The sequence below is a fragment of the Trachurus japonicus genome, chromosome 18, assembly GCF_045865225.1.
Source record: "Trachurus japonicus isolate A0001 chromosome 18, Traja_1.0".
NCBI lineage: Eukaryota > Metazoa > Chordata > Actinopteri > Carangiformes > Carangidae > Trachurus > Trachurus japonicus.
This window is the reverse complement of record NC_140924.1, coordinates 7,818,226-7,843,114: the sequence shown is the minus strand read 5'-3', so window position 1 is coordinate 7,843,114 and position 24,889 is coordinate 7,818,226. Positions and strand designations below refer to the sequence as shown.

Genomic DNA, 24,889 nt, shown 5'->3' with positions numbered 1-24,889 from the left:
TACATTGGGGGGGACACATCCCCCCCAAAATTCAAATATGCTCAAAATGTCCCCCCCCCCCCAATATATAGCTAGCTGATTTAAAAAAGAAAAAAGTATCCCATGTGTTAGCGAATTTACCGTACTTTCCGGACTCTAGAGCGCACCTGACTATAAGCTCCACCAGCTAAATTTTAAAAGAAAATACATATCTATGTCGCACTTGGATATAAGCGTCAGGTTTTCATGTTGTGACGTGAGATATTTACACAGAAAGACAGTATTTGTTTACAACGAAGCCGGCAAAAAATCAAAAAATGGAGCTGTGGATAACTTTACGTAACATATACGATGTTATGGCGTGTGTGTTTGTGCAGTCTTAACCGTCATAAACAAAAGATTGCGGTTATGGAGCGCGTTTGTGTTGGAAAAAAGTAGCAGCTTATAGTCCAGAAAGAACGGTATATATAAAGTATAGTATAAATATAGAAAGAGAGGTTACGGCCTTGATGAACAATCAATTATTTTATTGAACAACAAAAACATGAATGTTGAGTCAAATATCACCCCCCCACCCCAAGGGGCAACCTTAAATTTTGTAAATTTCTGATTTATTCCCGTTATTTCCCATGGAAAGTTTAGAATAAGAAGTAAGAATTTTGCAACAACCCTAGTTGCAGCCTTTGTTGGAGTCCAGCTCCGTCATGCCTTCGTCTGGTTGTATTGCTGCTCGTGGGCATTTGGTTGAAGTGGATACAGGGTATCTGCGGATCCTTAAAAAGTCTTAAATTCATGTATCTAAAATTAAGGCCTTCAAAAGTATTACATTTATCAGAAATTTCTTAAGATGGTCTTAAATACTGAGATGCACCAGAATAACATGGACAACTCTATTTCCAGTAGTTCAAGTCACAAAGCCCCCACCAAGTATTGAGAGCATATAGATGGACAAACTTATCAGAAAGCAAACATTTCCATATTAAAAATGCTTTTTTAAATTGGTCTTTTTTCCCTACATTTTGTCTACATTTATTCTAATTCACTGAGATGCACCTGTATGCCCTCCTACAGCCTTCTGGTTCTCATTTCAACACTTAGAACTGCTCATTTTTCCATTTGTCCTTGAGTAAAAGTTGTGTGAGTGATTTCATTGTCAGTCGCACGCAGACTCCTTCCTTTCTTCCTTGGTGCTTTTTCTAGTTTTGTATTGATTATCAGTTTGTTTATTAATAACAGACAATAAGTAAACTTGACTGATTGTCATTGAGGTTGTAGTACAGTGGGATCCCCAACCATCGCTTATATTTATAGGATTTTTTTTAATTCTTTTTTTTTTGGGTCTTAAATTTCATTCAAGGTGGGATTAAAAAGGTCTTAAAAAGTCTTAAACTTGACTTGCTGAAACCTGCAGAGACCCTGGGACAGTTAGTTCCATGAAAGAGCTGCGAAAAAGGTCGCACAAGGAAACAAACGTCCCTGATCTGTGAACCCACCGTCACTTTTTCCCTGTTTGTCATCAATAGACGACATTGTGCTGCTGTGAAATCCCAACACTTTGGACAACGTCAGGCGGCTGCTGCTGAACTCGTCTGTGGCTTATTGGCTCATCACAGTCGTGTTGTTCTCATGTCCACTTCCCCTTTTTTTTTTCTCTTTGAGACGACAAAAGTTTCATCATGAAGCAGAGAAATGCGGCCTGATGTAATGTAGAAGTTGTGTAATGGTTAGCTACTGAGGCTGCTGCTCAGCTGACTCTGTTATTTACAAAGCTTCCACAGTCTGTTGATAAGATGTTTCATTGTTGGCCTGTAACATTTGCTTCCTTGGGGCCGATGTCTTTTTATGAAGTCTCTCAGGACGTCCCACAGTGAGTTACTGTGGCGGCGAGTCTCCAGATTGAAATAGACCAACCACCAATCCATCAGGCTTTTACGATGTGCAGCACAACAAGACGCTCTATAAATAAACCAGTGATTGTTTTCATTATGTTCATCCTCCAGTTGTTTCCCATGTATTTGTTGATTGGTGGTTTTGTTAATAAAATGTCAGAATATAGGCCTACTCAATGCAGATATACAGTTTATCTTGATGGTAAACAAAGAAAAACAGCAAATAATCACATCTGAGGAGCTGGATCAAACACATTTGTGTCACTTTTAGCTTTGAAAATGACTAAAAAAACGACCAGTTCAAATATCCAATGGGTTTTTTGCAGTGATTTGACCGACTGCTCTGTAAATAAACTGATCACAGGATCAGTTATGGTCTGTTTGATGCCACTTGTTGTGTAATCTCAGACACTGTGTTGCAGTGTTGGGCTGGAAACGGAGGTGTGAGCTCAGTGAACCAGAGGAAATCCAGTCTTAAAAAACCACCTTTGAGGAACTTTTCCTTTCCTTTCCTTTCCTTTTCCAGAATCCGTGCAGCCACAGATACCTACCGTACTTTCCGGACTATAAGCTGCTACTTCTTTCCTCGCCCCGGTGTCCCAGCTCTCGTCTCTGCACACCGCAACACAAACGCGCTCCGTAACCTGTAATCTTTTGTTTATGACGGTTAAGACTACACAAACACACACATGCCGTAACATCGTATATGTTATGTAACGTTTTCCACCGCTCCATTTATTGAGTTTTCACCGGCTTCGTTGTAAACAAATGCACATGGCGGAGAGGAGCGTAACCAAAACAGCGGAAAAGCGAGCGGACTTACAGAGTTCCCTACTGTCTTTCTGTGTAAATATCTCATGTTACATGTAACATGAAAACCTGCGGCTTATATTCAAGTGCGGCCTATATACAGTATGTATTTTCTTTTAAAATTTAGACTCAGGTGCTCTCTATTAGGGCTGGGACGATATGCTTTTCTCCCGATTCGATTCTTCTAGGACTTTTTGGATGCCGATTTAAATTGCGATTCTACGATATTGCCGATTTTCTCGATTTTTAGTCAGGCTTCTGAAACCTTTCTGACAAAATGAGATATAGACTGAAATAAACCGCTACATTTTAACATTTAACATTTATCTGTACACAAATACTGTAGTAGACTATAAATTAACATACTCCATTATAAAGTGAACTTATTCAAAACAATATTAAAAAAAAAAAAAAATCAATTCTTTTGGAAAAAAAAAAAAAAAATCAATTTAAAAATCGTCAAAAAAATATCGCGATACTTATGTGAATCGATTTTTTCTCCCACCCATGCTCTCTATAGTCCGGAAAGTACGGTACATTGATCCGCTAATTATCAGATTCGGTTGCTAACTTTTCTGGCTTTGTTTTCCCCATTTTTAGTCGAAATAGCTCAACAGCTGTTGGACGTATTGCAAATTACCCGTCCCAGTGTAAGACTCTGCTGTGAAGGTGGAGACATGCGACGGTGGTGTATTTGCAACAATTTAAAAAAAAAAGAAAGAAATTTGAAGGAATGGCGGCCTCTGAGCCCTGTAGTTTCGATATCGCGCCATCAGCTGGTCGGTGTTTTATTAGCATTAGCATCCTGAGCGCTACTTTCATCCATTCGTCATCTGTGTTTGTGGTGAATGTTTCAGTTTTGTAATGCCTCTATTTACTGGTCATTTAAAAAATACATTTGCGGGTCATAAATCAGAAATGTTAGTTCAGTCCTTATGAGACGATGACTCACCGTCTCCAGCTGATACCAGGCTGCTGGATGAAGTTTTATTGCTTAATTGATTGATGGTGTTGATGGTTGTTACGGGAAACCCTCAGAGCGATTCAGATGGTCAGGTACAAGGAAGGAAACACGGTTTTTATTGCTGCTTTTGAAATAAACGTTGGGTGGACTCGTAGTATCTGAGGTCACTCAAGTGTCATTCAATGGTTTAGTGATAAAGTTGGGTTGAATAAATGACTTAATCTGGATGAGAAGTGGGTGAAGGACGAGTTGTTGCTGAGGTTACGTTAGTGCAGTGGTCATGGTTTTGGGTCAACATTGGTTATTGATTTTTTTTATGAATATTGCCAAAATTTCACAAAAGTTCAGATTGTGGGGTTTCTTTTTTGTCTTAATCTTTTCAGATAGTAAATCAAACATGTCGCTTGGACTCAACAAGACTGATAAAAGGGTCTCCTTGGTAACCAATGATTGCTGCCATGCTTTTTACATCAACACTCTCTTTATTTGTGCGAATTGTACAACAGTACAGTATTGGGAGGATGAGCAATTGACTGGGGTAAATGTTTTTACACCAGTTTAATGAGACTTTTCCTTTCTGTTGTTGGATAAAATGGATAAAGTTGCATCAAATGTCATTTAATGCAACATTACGCTGCAAACAATCACATTTTCATCAATATGTCATGTTATATTTGAAGAGCTCTTTTCAAAAACGCTATAAATCAATTTTAATAGTTTTCCAGAAATTGAAATGTTTTACCTAGACCCACCCATTTTGTTAATATTCAATTTATCCTGTTAAAATGATTGTTGGCTCAGTCTGAACATGTTGAACAATGATTATTAAATCAAACAACAATATTGTTGATTAAAAACTCAAAGTTTATTTATTTATTTATTTTTTCAAAAAGCTATAAATCCACATTTAAAAAAACAAAAACTGATGGTTTCTGTAGTGAAAAACCAAACAACAAAAAGAAAGAAAGAAAGAAAGAAAGAAAGAGAACATGTGTGTGTGTGTGTGTGGGGGGGGGGGGGATAGGTAAATAGGTTCAGTGCACAGCAAAATGGCGTGACAAACTCTTTTTTTTTTTTAAATTTGGCGTTTAATGCGTTTTGGAAAAGAGCTCTTCATTTGGTTTTGTTCAAAGTCTTCAGAGTTTTGTCAAACACATGCTGTGGAATAAAGTTGTGTGGGATTGAATGATGTTTAGTTTGGACCCACTGTGGTTTTGGTTTAAGCTTCGTATGTGTCGGCTTAAAGACCAGAGCAGACCTTGAACGCATCAGAAGAAGCCGAGGGTTCAGACTGAGTGAGTCTGAATCCCCACCGGCTCCACAGTCGATGTCTTCAGACGACCTCTGACCTCTTCTCCACCGAGACAAACAGAGAGTCGAGGACTTCCTGTCTCGGCTCAACTGTAACTCTTCACATGGGGGGAGTGGGGGGGGGGGGTCAGCCAAACTTTCCCGCGCTCCGGTGCTGAACCTTCCCGCACGCTGCACGCTACAGGTCGGCGGCGGCGGCGTGGCTGAGTGACGACACTGTGGGTAGGGATGTCACCATTACTTGTTTTCACAATTAATCGTGGTATTAAACGCTGCAATTAATTAATCGTAAAGATTCCTAAATACCGTCACTTTCACAAAAAGATGATGTTGGAACCATATCGGCAGATGTGCGCCAAAATAAAGGTAAATGCACAGATACTGGTCCATTTAACTAACGTAACTAATACTCCTTCGTAGTATTAGGGCCATCCAAATTTAAAATTTTTTTTAAAAAGCCAGGCGAAGAAAAAAGTTAGGAAAAAAAAAGGAGGGGGTGCAAAAAAAAACTAAATACGTAACGTTGAATTGGTAGGAATTTAAATGTTAGCGTGCCATTTTTAATTTTGAAAAAAAGCAAAACAAAACAAAAAACTATTAAAATGAACACAAATATTTGGTATAGATGACAATTTATGACCTGAATATTTCAAACATTTCCCCTGGGGATTAATAGTTGGTCACATATTAATAGATACTTGAAATATTTAGTGTAAACAATGAGTAATGTAATTATATTTTGACTATATTTGATCATTTTACACATTCATACTGTTGTGACATTTATTGATGCATAATAATCGTGATAATCGTAGTACTGTGATTATTTCTCTGACAATAATCGTTCCAAGAAAATGTATAATCACAGTGACATCCCTATAGTTGTGAGGGAAGTCGTGTGCAGGCGTGTCCTCTGCTCTTTGTCATTTCTGACGGCTGCACCTTCCTCAGAGCTCCAGCTGCTTTCAGACGCCCCGTCGTGACATAACCACTTGGCTGAAACTCGTTGTGTGTTTGTTTGTGTGTCTGTGGCTGATAGAGGGTGAGTCAGTGTTTCTGGGGCGTGAGGCTCCGCTCGGCGCTCGGTGCTCCGCTCTGCGCTCTCCTGTCTGTGTTTGGGGGGGTTTGTTTACATCCATGCTGAGCTGGTCCAGGACCTGTCAACAAGTTTATTGTCCTTTATTGTAACGGACCAAATGGACCATGAGTCTGCAATAAAGATCTGAATAATAACACAACAAAGACACAAGTGAAGTTTGGGTTCAAGTTTGAGTCGACTGACAGAAAATCCTGCTGAGTAGCATTAGCTTCATTATGCTTGTGCTGCACGATTGTATTATTTTTGTTAATACAATGTAATGCTTCTGATGTTAAATATTCAAATTATATTCAATTTTTTATGTTTTTTTTTTAGCTCATTACATCTATACCAGCTTATTATTACGTCCCGCGTCCACTAAAGGGCATTCCATCCAAATCTGTTATGTAACATTTGCAACACACTTAAAGGTGTACAGAAAAGAAAACTGAATTTGAGCCCACTCTGGATCATAAAATTAATGTGATAACTCATCTATCAGACGATGTAGGCCAAACTTTGTGCAAAATTCTATTTTTGAGTAAATCCGGGATGAAAGTGTGTATTTTTTTTTTTTGCATTGGATAATGCAGACGCACGGATTATACGTCAGTGGTCCGCAGATCGATCGATAAAAAGAAAAAGTGTGGGAACACGTAGGCACCGCCCCAGCCGGATGAACGGGCAATTATAAAAACGTTGCTTGGAAATGTGAAGCTGCAGCTCTACGTCGCACAACAACAACAACAAAATAGTTTGTTTTATCCACACGTTTAGTTCCACGAACGTTGCGGCGCACAACGTTAATTTGCGTCGTTGTGGAAGGCACACGATTGGACGTCAGTTTCCACCTCATTTTTAAAATAATTTGAATTCTGTTGGAATAGCGAAGTTCGTTGTGACAGCCCTAGTTTAATGATGATTACATTAACATTACAGACAGTAACAAGCAAGGTGTTTCAGCTCAAAAACATGATAAAACAAAACAATAAGTTCAGTTAATATTCTTTAATTTCTCCAAATTGCATAAAAAATGGTAATCAAGTAATGTCCTTGAATAAGAAATATCAAACCTTTCCTCGTTTCAGTGTGTGAGCTGGTTGTCCTGTGTGACAGTGGGTTGATGAGTTGAGGATGTGGATGAGTCACATCCTCCTCATCACATTCAGACTGATCAACGCTACAGATCCTTCACGTTTTCAACACGGTGCATCTCTGTGAAGGTCGTTTTTACAGAATGCTGTGTTTGTACTTCCTCCTCCAGCAGCTGTGACCTTTGACCTCCAACACACACACACACACACATATGCTCACACACAGATTTTTTTGTTGTTGTTTGGCTATTTGGACACCACTTGTTAGTAAAAACATGGAGCTCGCTCCCTCAGAGAGTTTCCACGTCCTCGTCCAAGTTTTTTTTTCCTGGGCAGCCGAGTGTTTGCATGCTGAACCGACCGGAGTTCAATGACCTTTAAAACCCGGCTCCACCACTCTTTCTCTCTCTCCTTCTCTCCCTCTCTCTCTCTGTCTCTGTGTGTTTCCCTTATCACCGTTTAACCTTCAGCTGGTTAACTCAGGTGTGTGTGTTTCTCTTTAACTCTGTTCCTCTATGACATGCAAATCCTCTGTTTCTGTTCAAGCTCAGTCTAATGTGATGTAAATTGCGATTTAGTGAGTGAATGACTTATTTTCAACACAAAAACATATGCAAACCTTTTTATTTTTATCTTGCACAATATATCAAGTATTTGTCAATTTCAGTGAAAACATTTAGCTAACAACCAATTTCACACAAAGAAAATAAAACTAAAACAAACTAAAAAAGTAAGATTTGAAATGAGAACTGAGACTGAATGTTTAGTCAGTGATAGTTTTAAAGTTTTAAGTTTTAAACCTGGGAGGTAGATGTTTATCAAAACTCAGAAACTGAGCCTTAAAGGGATAGTTCAACATTTTTGGCAAATTGGCCCATTGCCATAATCCCTATAGTCATAGCAGTAGGTTCGTTACCTTTAATTGTCGGTGCAAGCTGTTTTTAGAACGGCGGAGCAGAGCCGTGAGCTGCTCAGAGCTACGCTACGGAGGCTCATGGGATTTCTTGGTTTCCCCCATCAAACTCATCAAATACACAATCCAACAACTCCACAACGCTCTGGTGGACAAGTTGTGACCTGCACATTCACCACACTATGAGATAATAACACAACGTTACCAGACAGAGTTGTTTTAGAGGGAAATGCAGAGACTGCTTGATGAAAAACAGTTCCTGAAGGCAACGCGGCATCAGTGGTTTTGCATGAATTTCCCTCTAAAACAACTCTGTCTGGTGACGTTGTGTTATTATCTCATAGCGTGGTGAATGTGCAGGTCACAACTTGTCCACCAGAGCGTTGTGGAGTTGTTGGATTGTGTATTTGATGAGTTTGATGAGGGAAACCAAGAAATCCCATAATGAGCCTCCGTAGCGTAGCTCTGAGCAGCTCGCGGCTCTGCTCCGCCGTTCTAAAAATAGCTTGCACCGACAATTAAAGGTAACAAACCTACTGCTATGACTATAGGGATTATGGCAATGGGCCCATTTCCCAAAACGTTGAACTATCCCTTTAAAACCAGCTGCCAGGACTTCCTGTGACTTTGTGATGTGGATTTTGTCCATGGTGCTGGTCCACACCGTGTTTACCAACAAACGTCTCTCAAACTTTCACATTTGTGAAGTCGGAACCAGAAGAACTGAACTAAAAATATCATTTAATTGATCGGAAACAGTTACCACGTAATTTTCTTTTGATCAACTGATCCACTAATCAGCTCTAATGTAATTTTCCTCCAATTAATACCATGATTTCAGCAGAAAATTCAGCATCATGTGATATCATGGAGGATCATACGTTGGGGTTTGAACAGCTGAGGCTTTTATTTTGAGGCTGAAGCAAAGAGGTTGTTTCAGTCACACAAGATCAGACAAGTTCCTCTTTTTAAATTTAATTTGTGTTTTGGTGTTTTTGATATTTCTGGCAGATGACAAGCGGCCGGTTCCTTTCTGTCCTCGTCTTTCTCTGAGCTCCTGCAGTTCGTAGAGATACACATTGTGTAAGTCATAGGGAAGTTTAAACGATGGTTTTTGGTTGTTTTGGTTTCTTCACTCTTAGCATGTAAGCTAGCTAAACCATCAGCTAAGACTTACCCCATGTATACAATAATAAAAAATGACAAATACTTGGCTAGAAGTTGAGGACAGGAAACAGAAGTTCTTCCTCTTTGTGAACAAGTTGTTTTTACAGGACCGACTCGTGAGTCTTTGCTGTTGCTGATATCAAAAGACCAAATGTTTAATTGATAGATTAAGAAAAATGGTGAACAAAGGAATGCTTGGGACCAAATTAAAGGTTTCCTCAGAGTGGGAATTGAATGATTTTGTTCAGCATCAGGGTTCAGACTTCGGTCACGTTGCCTTGGCTGCATCATCAATTTACCATCAACATGTTTCAAGGTTGGCTGGACACTTTGGTTTCATTGAGCCAATGGGTGAATTCTAATTTCCCCCTTAGCCCTAACCCTTCGTTTTGCGCGTTCACGTGAAGTGGTAGGCGTGTCCCAATTCTGGTTCAGACGAGGGTTAGGGGGAAGTGGTAGGGCTATCTGGCCCTTAAAGGGATAGTTCAACATTTTGGCAAATTGGCCCATTGCCATAATCCCTATAGTCATAGCAGTACCCTTTAATTGTCGGTGCAAGCTAATTTTAGAACGGAGCAGCGGAGCAGCAGGCTGCTCAGGGCTATGCTATGGAGGCTCATTGGAATTTCTTGGTTTTCCTCGTCAAACTCATAAAATACACAACCCAACAACTCCAAAAGGCTGTCGTGGACAAGTTGTGAGCTGCACAATCACCACGCTATGAGATAATAATGGAACGTTACGAGACGGAGCCGTTGTAGAGGTAAATTCATGCAAAACCGCTGATGGGCGTTGTGTTCAGGGACAGTTTTTCAGCAAGCAGACTATGTATTTACCTCGAAAACGGCTCCGTTTCGTAACGTTCCATTATTATCTCATAGCGTGGTGAGGTCACAACTTGTCCACGAAAGCGTTTTGGGGTTTTGGGATTTTGTATTTGATAAGTTTGATGAGGGAAACCAAGAAATGCCTTTTTACAAATGACGGCTGTTTAGATGTTTGCTCCGATGTTTTTGGGAGAAGTGAAGCTCCACCTGTGGAGCAGATCAACGGCTCGTCACAGAGACACCACCCGGCCGGAGAGCTCGTCAGCCGGCCAACCTCCGTCGTCATCCCGGGAGAAAAGACGATCGCTAATTAACTTACCCGCAGGTTTTTAAAGGCTTACCGCTGGGTAGTTACATTCTTTTTAGGAGATAAATGCTGGTCTCATTGATGAAATGTAACAATTGTGGCAGTCACATAATTTGTTTGAATTAAAAGTGAAGCTTCATGTGTGTATTGGACAGAGGAGCAGACTTTCAACCCCTACCACTTGTAGCTCCGTTTCAAGGGGCAAGGGTTAAGGGCTAGGGGTAGGGCTAGGGATGAAAATTAGAATTGGAATTGGGCAAATGACTTGTATTCTTGGATGTTGGATGTCCGATGCGACGCGCCTTCAGATCGTCACCAGCAGGTTTCCACAGATGAAGCTTGTGCCAGGTCCTGTTGTTTCGCCGGCGCGAGGTTGCGTAAATAACGAACAGTTGTGGCGCCACTTCTCTTATCAGCTGCAAGTCTCTTCCTGTGCCTCATCAACCTCTGCTGCAGCTGGCGACACGGCGGTTATCCATATTCATGACTTCTCAAGACTCGTTCGCTGCTGCAAGACTTGTTGAGGCAGTTCCTCTGCAGGTGAAGCCAGGTCCATGTTCTCTAATAACCCAGTTGGGGTTGCAAACGGTGTTTTCAGTCCAACACTGTACAGGGAAGACGTTTGGCTTTGCAGTTTCTACTTGTACCACAGCTTGTGAGCTCTGCTTCTCATGAATAAAAGGCTACTTGATAATTTTCGAGTGTAGGTCCTTGAAGCAAAGGGAGTTAAAGGCGAGAGATTTACGGTAAAAGGATTTATCAGATCTCCAATCTCTCTTTACATTCTGTCTTTGGTTAAACATTAAACCAGCTTAGAAGAAAGTTTGTTTGCATTAGTCAAATTCTCCTCGAGTGTCTGTAAATGAGAAGCTGCAATTAAAATTCTCCAAAGTCACGCTTAATGATTAAAAGATTAGTCTTTGTCCCGGAGTTACAAAACATTAACACTGGCCTTTTTTTTTTCTTTTTTTTTCTTTCTCAAATCTGCTTCCTGTATCTGTCAGTCCTGTACAGTCTGTGATGTCTGAGCCGGCGTTGAATATTTAACTTCCTCCTCTGGTCCAGATGTTGTTCTTTCACCACACTGAGACAGAAAGGTCAAAGTGTGGCCTCTCACATTTACATAAGCCGTCTCAGGGGAGCAGTTTATTGGTTTTCACTTCATGTCTTTAGTTTGTTATCGTCAAACCCAAGACTTTGACTTGCTTTAGACAAATGTTATCATAATGTATTATCCAATGGCAATAATGTAGTAGTGTATGAAGACAGATTTTGCTATTAAAATGCTGTGTTTTGACTAAAATGATTCTTGATATTGACTCTGTAATCATTAATGTGATAAACATCTAGTTGTTCTTTCATAGTCAATTATTTGTAAGCATTTATTACCAAACTTCCTTTTGTTCCTTTTTAGATCTCACAGTGTAGATTGTATCAGACTTAAAGGGATAGTTCACCCAAAATTGAAATTTCACTCATTATCTACTCACCCTCATGTGGACTAAGGGCTGGGAGAAGTTTCAGAGTCCTCCGTGTCTTCTCTGAGTTACAGGGGGTCTCGGCGTAGCAGTGCATGTCCATATAACGGTTGCAAATAGATACCAACTGTCTTCGTAACAAAAAGACACACCAAAAAACATCCAGATACCTCCATGCTGCTCGTATGTAATGTCTGTCTTGTATTGAATCCCCAAAATGCGAAATCCTCGTCTTTCTCTGAGCTCATAGGGAAGTTTAAAGGGATAGTTCAACATTTTGGCAAATTGGCCCACTGCCATAATCGCTATAGTCATAGCAGTAGGTTCGTTACCTTTATTTGTCAGTGAAAGCTATTTTTAGAACGGAGGAGCGGAGCGTCAGGCTGCTCAGAGCTACGCTATGGAGGCTAAGGGAATTTCTTGGTTTCCCTCATCAAACTCATCAAATGCACAATCCCAAAACTCCAAAACGCTTTTGTAGACAAGTTGTGAGCTGCACAATCACCACACTATGAGATAATAATGGAACGTTACGAAACAGAGCCGTTTTCGAGGTAAATACAGAGTCTGCTTGCTGAAAAACTGTCCCTGAAGGCAACGCGCATCAGCGGTTTTGCATGAATTTACCTCTAAAACAACTCCGTCTCGTAACGTTCCATTATTATCTCATAGCGTGGTGATTGTGCAGGTCACAACTTGTCCACGAGAGCGTTTTGGAGTTGTTGGGTTGTGTATTTGATGAGTTTGATGAGGAAAACCAAGAAATTCCCTTAGCCTCCATAGCATAGCCCTGAGCAGCCTGCCGCTCTGCTCCTCCGTTCTAAAAATAGCTAGCACCGACAGTTAAAGGTAACAAACCTACTGCTATGACTATAGCGATTATGGCAATGGGCTAATTTGCCAAAATGTTGAACTATCCCTTTAAATTATGGTTTTTGGTTGTTTTGGTTTCTTCACTCTTAGCTCCTCTTCTTGACGAACCGGGAAGAGGAGCTTCGAGAAGCTTCCGCTACAAAAGAAGCTTGAAATATAGACTTATTTAATTTTTTTCGGGACAATTTCGCATTTCGGGGCTTCAATACAAGACGGACATTACATACGAGCAGCATGGAGGTATTTGGATGTTTTTTGGTGTGTCTTTTTGTTACGAAGACAGTTGGTATCCATTTGCAACCGTTATATGGACATGCCACGGATAACTCTGAAACTTCTCCCAGCCCTTAGTCCACATGAGGGTGAGTAGATAATGAGTGAAATTTCAATTTTGGGTGAACTATCCCTTTAAATGGCTTTAGATTGCAATTCCCTCATTGACAAGTGGTTTTCTTTGATGAGCTGATTGATCTGTGCAACAACAGCTGGATTGGTTTCAGGGTCATAGGCCATTGGTTAATCCAGTCGAGTTGGTCTTGTATGTGACGACTGTATAAAAACTGTGTGTTGTCATATTTTAGGTCTGATTGTCACATTTTCCAGTGTTTGGTGTCGAATGAGTTTTAACCTTTTGAAGAGGAAAGTGAGTCAGCTTCTCTGTGACTCTGTGTTTGTTATGTGTTTTTTAACAGAACGAGCTGCATTAGCTTCACTGCTGTGGTCGGATCGGTGGCCAACCAATCAAAGTTGTCATAAGTTTAAAAAACAACAACAACAAAAATGCTTGCGATTTTTAATTGTTGTGTTGTTTAAACTTTACTGAACTTATTAAAGGGATAGATCAACATTTTTGGCAAATTGGCCCATTGCCATAATCCCTATAGTCATAGCAGTAGGTTTGTTATATGTCGGTGCAAGCTGTTTTTAGAACGGTGGAGCAGAGCCGCGAGCTGCTCAGAGCTATGCTACGGAGGCTAATTTTTTTGTTTTGCAGGGAAATTCATGCAAAACCGCTGATGCATGTTGCCTTCAGGGACAGTTTTTCATCAAGCAGTCTCTGTATTTCCCTCTAAAACAACTCTGTGTGGTAACGTTGTGTTATTATCTCATAGCGTGGTGAATGTGCAGGTCACAACTTGTCCACCAGAGCGTTGTGGAGTTGTTGGATTGTGTATTTGATGAGTTTGATGAGGGAAACCAAGAAGCTGAGCAGCTGGCGGCTCTGCTCCGCCATTCTAAAAATAGCTTTTACCGACAATTAATGGTAACAAACCTAATGTTATGACTATAGGGATTATGGCAATGGGCCAATTTGCCAAAATGTTGAACTATCCCTTTAACTAATTTGGTGAACGTCCCTAAATGAATGTTCTGTTAAGTTTTTCTTTCCTTTATACCTTGTCGTCGTTGTTGTTGTTCAATCTCCAAACAGACGAACAAACCTGATTTTGGTGAATGAGAAAAGAAAACACGTTATCAAGTTTGACCTTTTCATGAAGGTTAAAGGAAAGTTTTGTTTGAGTGTTTTTCCGTTGCAAGAAAACGCCGGATTGATAAGAGAGAGAGAGAGAGTCCATGGTCTCTGGCCCGGCCCCTGTGGGGGAAACCCTGTGGTCAGTCATTATATCATTACTTCACCCTCGTTATCTCAGCTGCTTTGCTTCCTTATTGGCCCGAGGTGAATCATGAGGTGTGATGTTATTTAATCTCATTCTCACACACACACATTCGGTGTTACATCATATAACATGACACTGCAAAAACTCGTTGTGAAATTTGATTCACAGCTCAGTTGATAATTGATTTATTAGCCTATTAGTCATTTTTAGTTCATTTTCCAACAAAACCTTCGTTTTTGAAAAGCTGAAACAAGAAGATATTGATGTTTTTTACTTGCAAATTACTATGATTGATTGAAAAGAGCTGCACACACACCTGCTCAGATGAATAACACAACTTCCCTGTATAAAGTACGATAACTGTGTCGTCCTATAATGAAGAGTCATTTTAAAAGAAGCTCTGAGGAGAGACAGGGAGTGATGGTGAGTTTGAGGACAGTGGGAGAATCAGACGCCGAAGCTCTGATCAAACAGTTAAAAAAGGTAAAACACTTTGGGAAAGTTTGAAGGAAAAGTCAAAGTTTAACGTGATCATAACAAGTTAATTCAAGTTGCTTTTGTTTTTCGACCTTTGAGCTCTAGTTTGAATCAGTCTCAGTCTCAATATTTTACTCTGGACAATATTTGCCACTGTTTTTGGTTCATGTATAATAAAGTTTCATTTGAATAAAGCAGCACATTTGTCCACTGTTGAACGCTTGATAATAAAAAAATCCCCTCGGGATCCAGATCAGAACAAACAGGATGTTTCTTTAATCAGGATTAATAGGTCGATAGATTTACAGCTCTGATGGTCCAGATAACTGATGCCTCACAGCTTTTATTGCTCATTATATGTTTATTTATGGGCTGTTGAGTGTTCATAAAAAACCCAAGTCAACACTTGAGTCGGTTCCTCTGATGTCAGATGTTTATTTTCCTGTGTGGAGCTGAGTCTCTGTGTTTTTAAATGGTGTTTTTAAAAACATCCGCACTGTTTGAACTCAGCTGCCAATAAAGGTTGTTCAAATAAAAGCCACATTCACGAAGTTTGAGACTTTATTTCTTTTTCATTTTTTAAGAGGTTTTCGACTTTGTCACAACAAGCGGCTCACACATAAACGTACTGTACGTCACATGTTCACGTCTCTCTCTGCTTCTCCGTCTCTGCACCGAGCTGAAAGTATCATTAGATACACTAACCACTGTGTTTGCTGACAGGGTGTGGCAACACTGTGGGCACTGTGTGTGTGTGTGTGTGCGTGTGCGTGTGTGTGCGCGTGTGTGTGGTGACTGTTCCTTTTTTTAGTTCAGACAGGAAGTGCAGCCAGCATCATAGGAATATCATACGCTGCCGTGGGTGTGTTTATTAAACGTTCCCCCAATGCGTTGGACTATAAATGTGAGCGTGTGTCATACTCTGTGTGTGTGTGTGTGTGTGTTTGTGTTGCCCTGACTTGCATAACAAATGCTCCTTAAAGTGATACACCAACTTTTTTTTTTCGTGTCTTGCCTCACTCCCGAGTCCATGACCAGCAGATAGACACCATCCTTTCGACTGTACGTGCAGTAACAAGGGAGATAGAGCCGTATCGCCCGTACTTAGCTTAGCTCAAACGCTGGAAGTGTATAGGTAGTGTTAGCCTGCCTCCTCCTAAAGTCGCTAATTAGCTTAGCTCAAACGCTGGAAGTGTATGGGTAGTGTTAGCCTGCCTCCACCTAAAGTCGCTAATTAGCTTAGCTCAAACGCTGGAAGTGTATGGGTAGTGTTAGCCTGCCTCCACCTAAAGTCGCTAATTAGCTTAGCTCAAACGCTGGAAGTGTAGCGGTAGCTATCAACATTTCAAACATGTTTAGGTGAGAAAGTAGTCGTTTAGATCAGCAGTGTGTCGTTAATTTGTCTAAATACCAGCTGTTTACAGTTTTGTTAGGACGAATTCGGTGCTACTCAAGCTAGCCGTTGTGACCAACACACTTCCGGTTACTTTCACAAAATAAAACACCCGTTGCCCTTTACATACAGAAAACCATGACGATAGAATTTGTGCTTTTACTTTGAAACAGGAAGCTAACCCACCCTCGATGTAGCTAGCTTGAACCAAAATAAACCGTCTTTGCTTGAACCCTCCGTTTTGACCGATCTCGTCCCGTTAGCGGCATTTGACCGCTCAAGATGCCTTACTGGAGAGTTTTGTCAGCTCTGAGATGAAGATCGGCCCGCCGGTTTCCGTTTAGAGTTGCTGAAGAGTTTCTCTGATGACTTTAGGTGGAGGCAGGCTAACACTACCTATACACTTCCACTGTTTGAGCTAAGCTAATTAGCGACTTTAGGTGGAAGCAGGCTAACACTACCTATACACTTCCAGTGTTTGAGCTAAGCTAATTACGGGCGATACGGCTCTATCTCCCTTGTTACTGCACGCACAGTCGAAAGGATGGTGTCTATCTGCTGGTCATGGACTCGGGAGTGAGGCAAGACACGAAAAAAAAATGTTGGTGTATCCCTTTAAGGCACTTTACACACTGAAACTCTCTCCTTGTAGCTGATGTATTGACACAGAACTGCAGCTGATTGATGGGAAATTTAATTATCATCATCATTTAAACTGTGGTTTGAATCTTTGAAGCAATCGCAGGGCAACAGTACAGTAGCAGCTCTTCTACACCATGAGGCTTCTGTTGGATGAAAAACAAGCAGCTGAACAGTTATTTAAGTATTGATCCGTCACTTTATCAGTTATCAGTCATAAATATTAGAAAAAAAGGTGGAAAAAGGTGTTTTTTATTTATTTATTGTGACTTAAATTGTCTTTTTCTTGTTGAATCATGAGTGAAAAACTAAAACATGTTCAGTTTATAACCAGATGATACAGAGAAAACCAGATTAAACTGAAAACATTAAGGTGTATATGTGTAGTTGTATTATACAGTACAATATAAAACTAGTTCATGAATAAAAAGGAAAACATTACAATTTCTAATTCAGAGTGAAACAAAATGGCCAAATTGATGTCGATGAGCTGCAGCTGATGATCTTTTATAATAATAAATATTAATAATCATCATTAATATTTGGATCTTCACTTATGTTTGATATTTTCTAAATCATATATATATTTTCCCGTGGTGAGATCATGTGTTCTGAGTCCATATCTGATGCAGCCGATCACAGTATATAAATTACACTCAATCCTTCACATCAACATAAATTATCATTAAATGAACCTTAATGTGTTAGATTCTGGATACAAGTCGTATTATAAAAGAAAACTATTCATGCACAGATGATAAAACCTTTAGATTTTTCCACATTAACGATTCACCGTGACCTTTCTCCTCAGGACGGAGCATCAACAGAGCTCTTATTGTGAAGTCATGAACATGGAGAGGGAGGGGGGGCAGGGGGGTTTAAACTATGACATCATTAGTTTTAAAGTTTTATTAAAAGCTCAAAGTGGAAAAAGTGAAAGTCCTGAACGCTCAGGGTGACAGCGACTCTTCCTGTCAAGTTTCTGCACTTTTTTTTTTTTTTTTTTTTTTTTTTACAACAGCAGCAGACTTTAGGAAATGAATGTAAGTCCTCAGAGATGTGTGTGTGTGTGTGTGTGTGTGTGTGTGTGTGTGTGTGTGTTCAGTTCCTGTTATCTTTAACTGCCATGCTTGTTTCCTTCTGCGTTTTATGGCTTTTTTTGTGGTTTGTGTGTGTGTGCTCATGCTCTGTGGTGACAACATGTTTGTGTGAGAGTAAAGACTCAAAGTTGTTGGGAATGTGATAGAAACTTGTGTGAATATTTTTATTTTATTTTGAAAACCTTTTCATTGTACAGTTTTCCAAACATAGAGTCCTTTCCCCATCGTATTTTTAAAACACTTTGTATGAAAATTACATTACAATTGATTTACAAAATAAGTAAATAACTATCTACAGAACAAAGATTAAAAACATATAAACATATAACATATAACAAATAAAAAATTATATCATATCATACAATCTGAGTTGAGTGACTACATGCAAAAACACAAAGTTTATACTGTTTATACTCTACACTATATGAGTTCAGTGGTGTCTCTAAGGATTCCAGTCATGTACCATAGATATTTGATTGTTTTCTGAGTGTTTGTTGTGGTTGAAAGAATTGCCCCCATACGTTAGCGTTGTCGCTATCCCTAGCGCCGGGTAGCCATGGTAACTCCGGTTTGCCTGCATCAATTTTAGTCGCGTTTTTTGCTCCAACCAACACTGCGGGTGACCATCAGGACAACGATTTAGGGGTCAAAATGGCCGGAATTCTCCTTTAAAGGCACATTGTGTAACTTCTCCAGTTATCTATTCATTAAAAATCGATGATTTCGTTCAAAAGTCAGTTTTTCATTAATCAGTAATCACCCCCATCATCAACATGTGGTGTCGCCATGTTTTAACGTTCAGTGGCAGCGTGACGGTAGGAAACATGGAAACTCAGCGGAGACACCGGAGCTGTCGGCTCAGGTCGAGGTGGCGTCTGTGAAACGTCACCGCGGTAACGCAGTGAGGAGGAATGGAGCGTTACACCGATGCTGCATTCACCTGCAGTCGGGCAGACGGCCGTCGCTAACAAACCAGATGTCATTTTAGTCACAGAAGTCCAGAGAAAGCCGGTAAAACGTGGGTCGGGTCAACGATACGACATCGACATGACAACATATTGTCACGTGTATTGTTTTGCCTCATGCTGACGAAACCACTTGTTTACATAGAGGCTTGTTTATGCCGTTACGTGCAGCGGCTGTCGTCCGTCTGCCGTCTGCCCAATTTCACGTGAATGCAGCATGAAAAATACGACAACCGCAACACTAGATGGGAGGAATTCCTACACAATGTCCCTTTAAGTTGTTTTCCGAAAGACACAGGACTTCTATGGTTAATATGCAACAACCTGAATATTTTCTTATTTATTTATCGCAAGTCATTTCATCGTCTCACATCTGACATGTTGCTGATATGGTGCAGGTCTGATAAACAACAGTTTTGGGTGTATTTGTTTTATATAATTCACATGACTCATGAACTTTCTGTCTCTGTGTTTCCTCAGAGCTCTCAGGTCGATCCTGAGGAGCTGTTCACCAAACTGGACCGGATCGGGAAAGGATCGTTTGGAGAGGTGAGCTGCTGTTTTAGTTTGATCACTGTCAATTAGAGCTGCAAAATTCTGGGAATTTTCAAAGTTGGAAACTTTCCATGGGAATTAACGGGAATATATGGGAATAAACGGGAATAAATCCAAAATTTACAATATAATCTTGGCTAAAACAACCAGATTTACTTTATTTTACTTTTTGATTTTGAAACATTCATGTTTTTGTGGTTCAGTAAAAGAATTGATTGTTCATACAAGAATTAAAACTTGGTAAAGTTCTACTCACAAATAAATCTGTTGAAATGTTTTTTAATTGTATTATTTTGCATGGATGTCGGCTTATGACAAAACAAAATATTTACATTTATGTTTGGATATGATACAGTTTGTTGAAATTACCCCCAATTTCCAGTTTATTCCCATAAATTCCCAATAATTCCCATGGAAAGTTTCAAATTTGGAATATTTCTGTGTGTTTCTGGAAATGTTCCGCCCCTTTGCAACCCTACTGTCAATAATCACTGTGTTGTCTGATGTCACTCCTCCTCCTCCTCCTCTTCCTCCTAATCCTCCTCTTCCTCTTCCTCCTCTTCCTCCTCCTCCTCCTCCTCTTCTCTCCTCCTCCTCCTCCTCCTCCATCTCCTCCTCCTCTTCCTCCTCCTTCTTCCTCCTCCTCCTCCTCCTCCTCCTCCTCCTCCTCCTCCTCCTCTTCCTCCTCCTCCTCCTCCTCCTCCTCCTCCTCCAGGTCTTTAAAGGCATCGATAATCGCTCCCAGAGCGTCGTGGCCATAAAGACGATCGACCTGGAGGAGGCGGAGGATGAGATCGAGGACATCCAGCAGGAGATCACCGTGCTCAGCCAGTGCGACAGTCCCTACATCACCAAGTACTACGGCTCCTACCTGAAGGTGAGACCCCATCTAGAATCAATACCCATCAGACCCAGGATTGTCTTCGTCAAAATGAAATGAAACCATAAAAGGATTTAAAGGGACAACGAGGAGTTTTGGAAAAGCGAAGCGTTTTCACACTACATTTATGAGCCTCCGCGCACCGTGAAATTCTTTGACCGGCGCAAGACAGACTCATGTTTTCATTCATCAAGAATTAAAGTCAGAGATTGGAAGACGATCACATACCGTCGTAGTTCCGACCATAAACGGCGATTCGGCTGCGTTATTCTCATGACTCGCCATGAAACCGAAAGTAAAGAAACGCTGGTCGGCTCGACCAGCGTTTCCACCACCACTAATAATAACAAAATAACCATAGAGACAAAACCATATATTTATTGAAAATGGACCCATTAACAAGTGGTAACGTAGATTCATCCACATTAACGTGAGACTTTTTTATAACCAAATAGAAACTCCTCGTTGTCCCTTTAATAAAAATTTGAAACCTGTTTGTTTACTTCTTCTTCCAATGCACCAGCATCGGTGCATCTCTACCTACTGTCCATTACTGGTAGAACACAATAAATGAATCAGACTGAGCTTCACCACGACCAGTTGTAAAAAATAAAAAATAAAAAACGTTGGTCAAACCTTTGAATTTAAAGGTATAATATGTAGGAGTATGTAGGAAATTCCCCCCATCTAGCGGTGCGGTTGCATATCTGAACGTATTCTTGATGTTGCATTCACGTGAAATGGGGCAGACATCAGACAGACAACAGACGCTGCATGTTGATAAACAAGAACGAAACGACTTCTTCTGTTTGATAGCGACCACTTTACTTCACCGCCGCCAAAAAAACTCCACAACAACAACTTCCGTAAAGCTTTACATACATCCGCTTAGTCCCCCCCTTACATCCTCTTTCGGGCTTTTCACAATAAGAGTACCCAACAGAACATGACATAGTCAATTGTAACTTAACACATGTAACAGGATAAACAAGCGTCTATGTAAACAAGTGGTCCAACAATATGTTGTCATGGTGATGTGGTATTGTTTTACCGTCTTTCTCTCGTGGAGTAAAATGACATCCGGTTGGTTTGCCGACGGCCGTCTGCCTGACTGCACCTGAATGCAACACCAGTGCCTCCGTCCTTCCTCACGCTACACAGTGGTGACAGTTTTAACAGGCCGAGCCCACAGCTCCGCTCAGTTTCCGTGGTTACCTACGGTCACGCTGCCACTCAACGTAAAAAAAATGGCGATGCAACATGGCCGCCTCGGTTCGGTGCGTCGCCCACTTATGTATTTGTAACGACTTATAGCAACTCATTCTAAGGTACCAGAAAGCTTTCATTTATATGCGGCTGTGATTCCACTTCAGTGAAACACAGATTTATGAAAGACATATTTGATTTTTGCTAATAAAAAGACAAATAAGTTACACACTGGGCCTTTAAACAAGTTATTCATATTTATTATTAAAACTATGACTGTATTTTCTGAATCGTTGCTGTTTCAGGGCAGTAAACTGTGGATCATCATGGAGTACCTGGGTGGAGGCTCAGCACTCGACCTGGTGAGTGTGAAAACTGGTCTTTTTCTACTTATTTCTATTAATTTATTGACATTTTCCAACAGTTTACTGCAGAGCTGCACTCAGGATGTTTTGGAATGACAATCAATAATTGTCTAAATCCAAAATGTCGAACCTTCAGCACAGATTTATCGATGCAACCCTCTAAGATTTTAAACGGCCACTTCTGGAAAACGGTTCCTTCTTATTTGGATCAGACAAAAAAAAGTATATAAGTTTCCTACAGTAATAATCTGGATCAGAGTGTTTTCTGAAAGGGAGTTTGGAGTCGTTGGGGAAAATCAATAATCAAGTTGTAAATGGATCTGAATCAGATGTTTTTTTGCTTCTCTGTGTCCAGACTTGTTGTAGATGAAACTCAACAGGGTGTGTTTGAGTTCCTGCGTAGAGCCCTCGGCACATCGGTGCAGGTTTCATATGCGTCATTACTTAAGGTGTGTGTTTTTGTGTGTGTGTTTTTGTGTGTGTGTGTGTGCAGCTGAGGGCGGGTCCGTTCGACGAGTCCCAGATCGCCACCATGCTGAAGGAGATCCTGAAGGGGCTCGACTACCTGCACTCCGAGAAGAAGATCCACAGAGACATCAAAGGTACGAGGGACAGTGAACGCCACAGAGCCACTTCCTGCTCTGACACAGTGTTGCCCGCGGTAACGATCAGATCAGAAACACAGGAGGTACGGGGCATCGGAGGCGCCACAGTTTCTGTAATTTCTCATTTTAAAAGCTTAAATTAAAATTAAGGACTTAAAATTTAATTTACAGAACTTGCTGAAAACTTTCATTAAATAAACTATTTAAAAAATCTAATCAAAAATATTCATAAAGCAAATTTAAAATCAGTTCTTTATAACATTAAAAAGTGGCTTTTATCTGTGAATTCACAAATAAATAGTATAATTAGTAACCCAGTCCCAGTTGGTCCAATGGGATGTAACAAGCTCTCTGATTGGTCAGAGAGCTGACCAGTCATATCCATTCACTTTGAGCTTTAATAGCACTTAAATATGTTTTTAAATGGTTTATTTAAATTAGATTTTTGCAAATGTATTTTTTACATCCGGACAATTTTTGATGGAAGAATTGTTAATTTATACTACTACTCAATTTTCTAGTATTTTTTATGTCTGTTAGAATATTAAATTACTTTTCTTGGGCTTCCATACTTTTACTTTTCCTATTAGCCAATCAATTAGCTTCGTCAGTAACCAGGCTAACCAATCCCAGCTGGTCATGTGATCTAATACGCTCTCTGATTGGTTGGAGAGGCACTTAAATTTAAATGGTTAATTTAAAAGAGTTTTTTGTAAATATATTGTTAAATCCACAAACACAAAACAATTTTTTATGGAAGAATCGTTAATTTATACAATATTTTAACATTTTTGTATTTTGTAATGTCTGTTAGAAATAACTTTTCCTGGTCTTCCATGCTTTTACTTTTCCTATTAGCCAATCAATTAGCTTCGCCAGTAGCCAGGCTAACCAATCCCAGCTGGTCATGTGACGTAACAAGCTCTCTGATTGGTTGGAGAGATTCATTTAAGGGGCTGTGTCCACCAGGCGCGTTTTCAGCACTGACAGCGCTCTCAGCGCTGCTTTCCCAGCGCTTAGCGCTCTCTCTCCCTCGTCAGAATGCTGCTGTTGCTAGGTTACAAAACGAGTCCTCTGACACTTCCGTGTTCCAGCCTTGTTTAATGTAAACACTACAACGAGTGTCAGAAATACACAACAGCATTAGCAGCAGCTTTTGACATGGACCCTGAGGTCGGCCGACTTCAATACAAGTGTGGGTCAGGATATAAACCGAGCCACGTCTCCGGTTGTGTTGCTGTCGGTAACGTAAGTCCCGCCCCTTCTTGATTCTGATTGGTCAGTGCGGGGAAAAGTGACATTGACGAGCGCGGCGCTGTTCTAAAAGTTGAACAGATTTCAACTCGAAGCGCTCTGAGCGCCGCGACAAAAAGAAGCAAGCGCCGAGGGCGTTTTACCGCCGAGGGCGCTGAGCGCTGTGAGCGCCCAACTCAATAGAGTTTGAATGGAAAGTAGACGCCCAGAGCGCTGAAAACGCGTCTGGTGGACACGGCCCCTAAAAGAGCTTAATGTCATTTCTGTGAATCTATTTTAAATATGGATTTTTTAAATTGTTTAATCATTTAATTCAATTAATTGATCTTTACAATTCCTATTTAAAAATACAAATTAAGGAAAAATCAATTACATTTCTTTTCCTGTGACGAAGCTAAGCTCTAGCTAATCGATGAGCTTCGTCGACCAATCCCAGCTGGTCATGTGACGTAACAAGCTCCCTGATTGGTTGAAAGGTGCTGACTGTGGATCTCATCAATGAGCTTCAGTATTGATTGATTATTGACGAGGCGGATGTGTCGTTGCAGCGGCCAACGTGCTGCTGTCGGAGCACGGCCAGGTGAAGCTGGCCGACTTCGGCGTGGCCGGTCAGCTGACCGACACGCAGATCAAGAGGGAGACGTTCGTGGGGACGCCGTTCTGGATGGCGCCCGAGGTCATCCAGCAGTCGGCCTACGACTCCAAGGTCAGTCGCTTTATTAGGTACAACCGACTCCTGCGCTGTTCGCCATCTTTGCCTGTTGCCTTGGCGACCACAGCCAGCCAGCTCGCTGTCGTGTCTTATGTCGGCGTCTCTCTCTCTCTGGCTCTCAGGTGTTTTGCATCGTTTCCACCGTCTTCATTGTTCTTTTATTTGCATGTGATGGAGTGTGTGTCTGTGTGTGTGTCTTAAAGGGATAGTTCAACATTTTGGCAAATTGGCCCATTGCCATAATAGTCATAGCAGTAAGTTCGTTACCTTTAATTGTCGGTGCAAGCTGTTTTTAGAACGGCAGAGCAGAGCTGTGAGCTGCTCAGAGCTACGTTACGGAGGCTCATGGGATTTCTTGGTTTCAAACTCATCAAACTCATCAAATACACAATCCAACAACTCCAAAACGCTCTGGTGGACAAGTTGTGA

General features: G+C 40.7%; 1 protein-coding gene across 2 annotated transcripts in view; it reads left to right on the top strand.

Moving 5' to 3' along the window:
• LOC146968591 (serine/threonine-protein kinase 26-like) overlaps window positions 1–24,889 on the top strand; it is a 39,819-nt gene that overhangs the window by 3,610 nt on the left and 11,320 nt on the right. For both annotated transcript variants that reach the window (XM_085758894.1, XM_085758895.1), the window contains exons 2-6: window positions 19,364–19,432; window positions 20,154–20,315; window positions 21,830–21,886; window positions 22,383–22,491; window positions 24,297–24,454. In XM_085758894.1, the coding sequence (XP_085615020.1) occupies window positions 19,364–19,432; window positions 20,154–20,315; window positions 21,830–21,886; window positions 22,383–22,491; window positions 24,297–24,454 (555 nt within the window). The remainder of the gene's footprint in view (window positions 1–19,363; window positions 19,433–20,153; window positions 20,316–21,829; window positions 21,887–22,382; window positions 22,492–24,296; window positions 24,455–24,889) is intronic.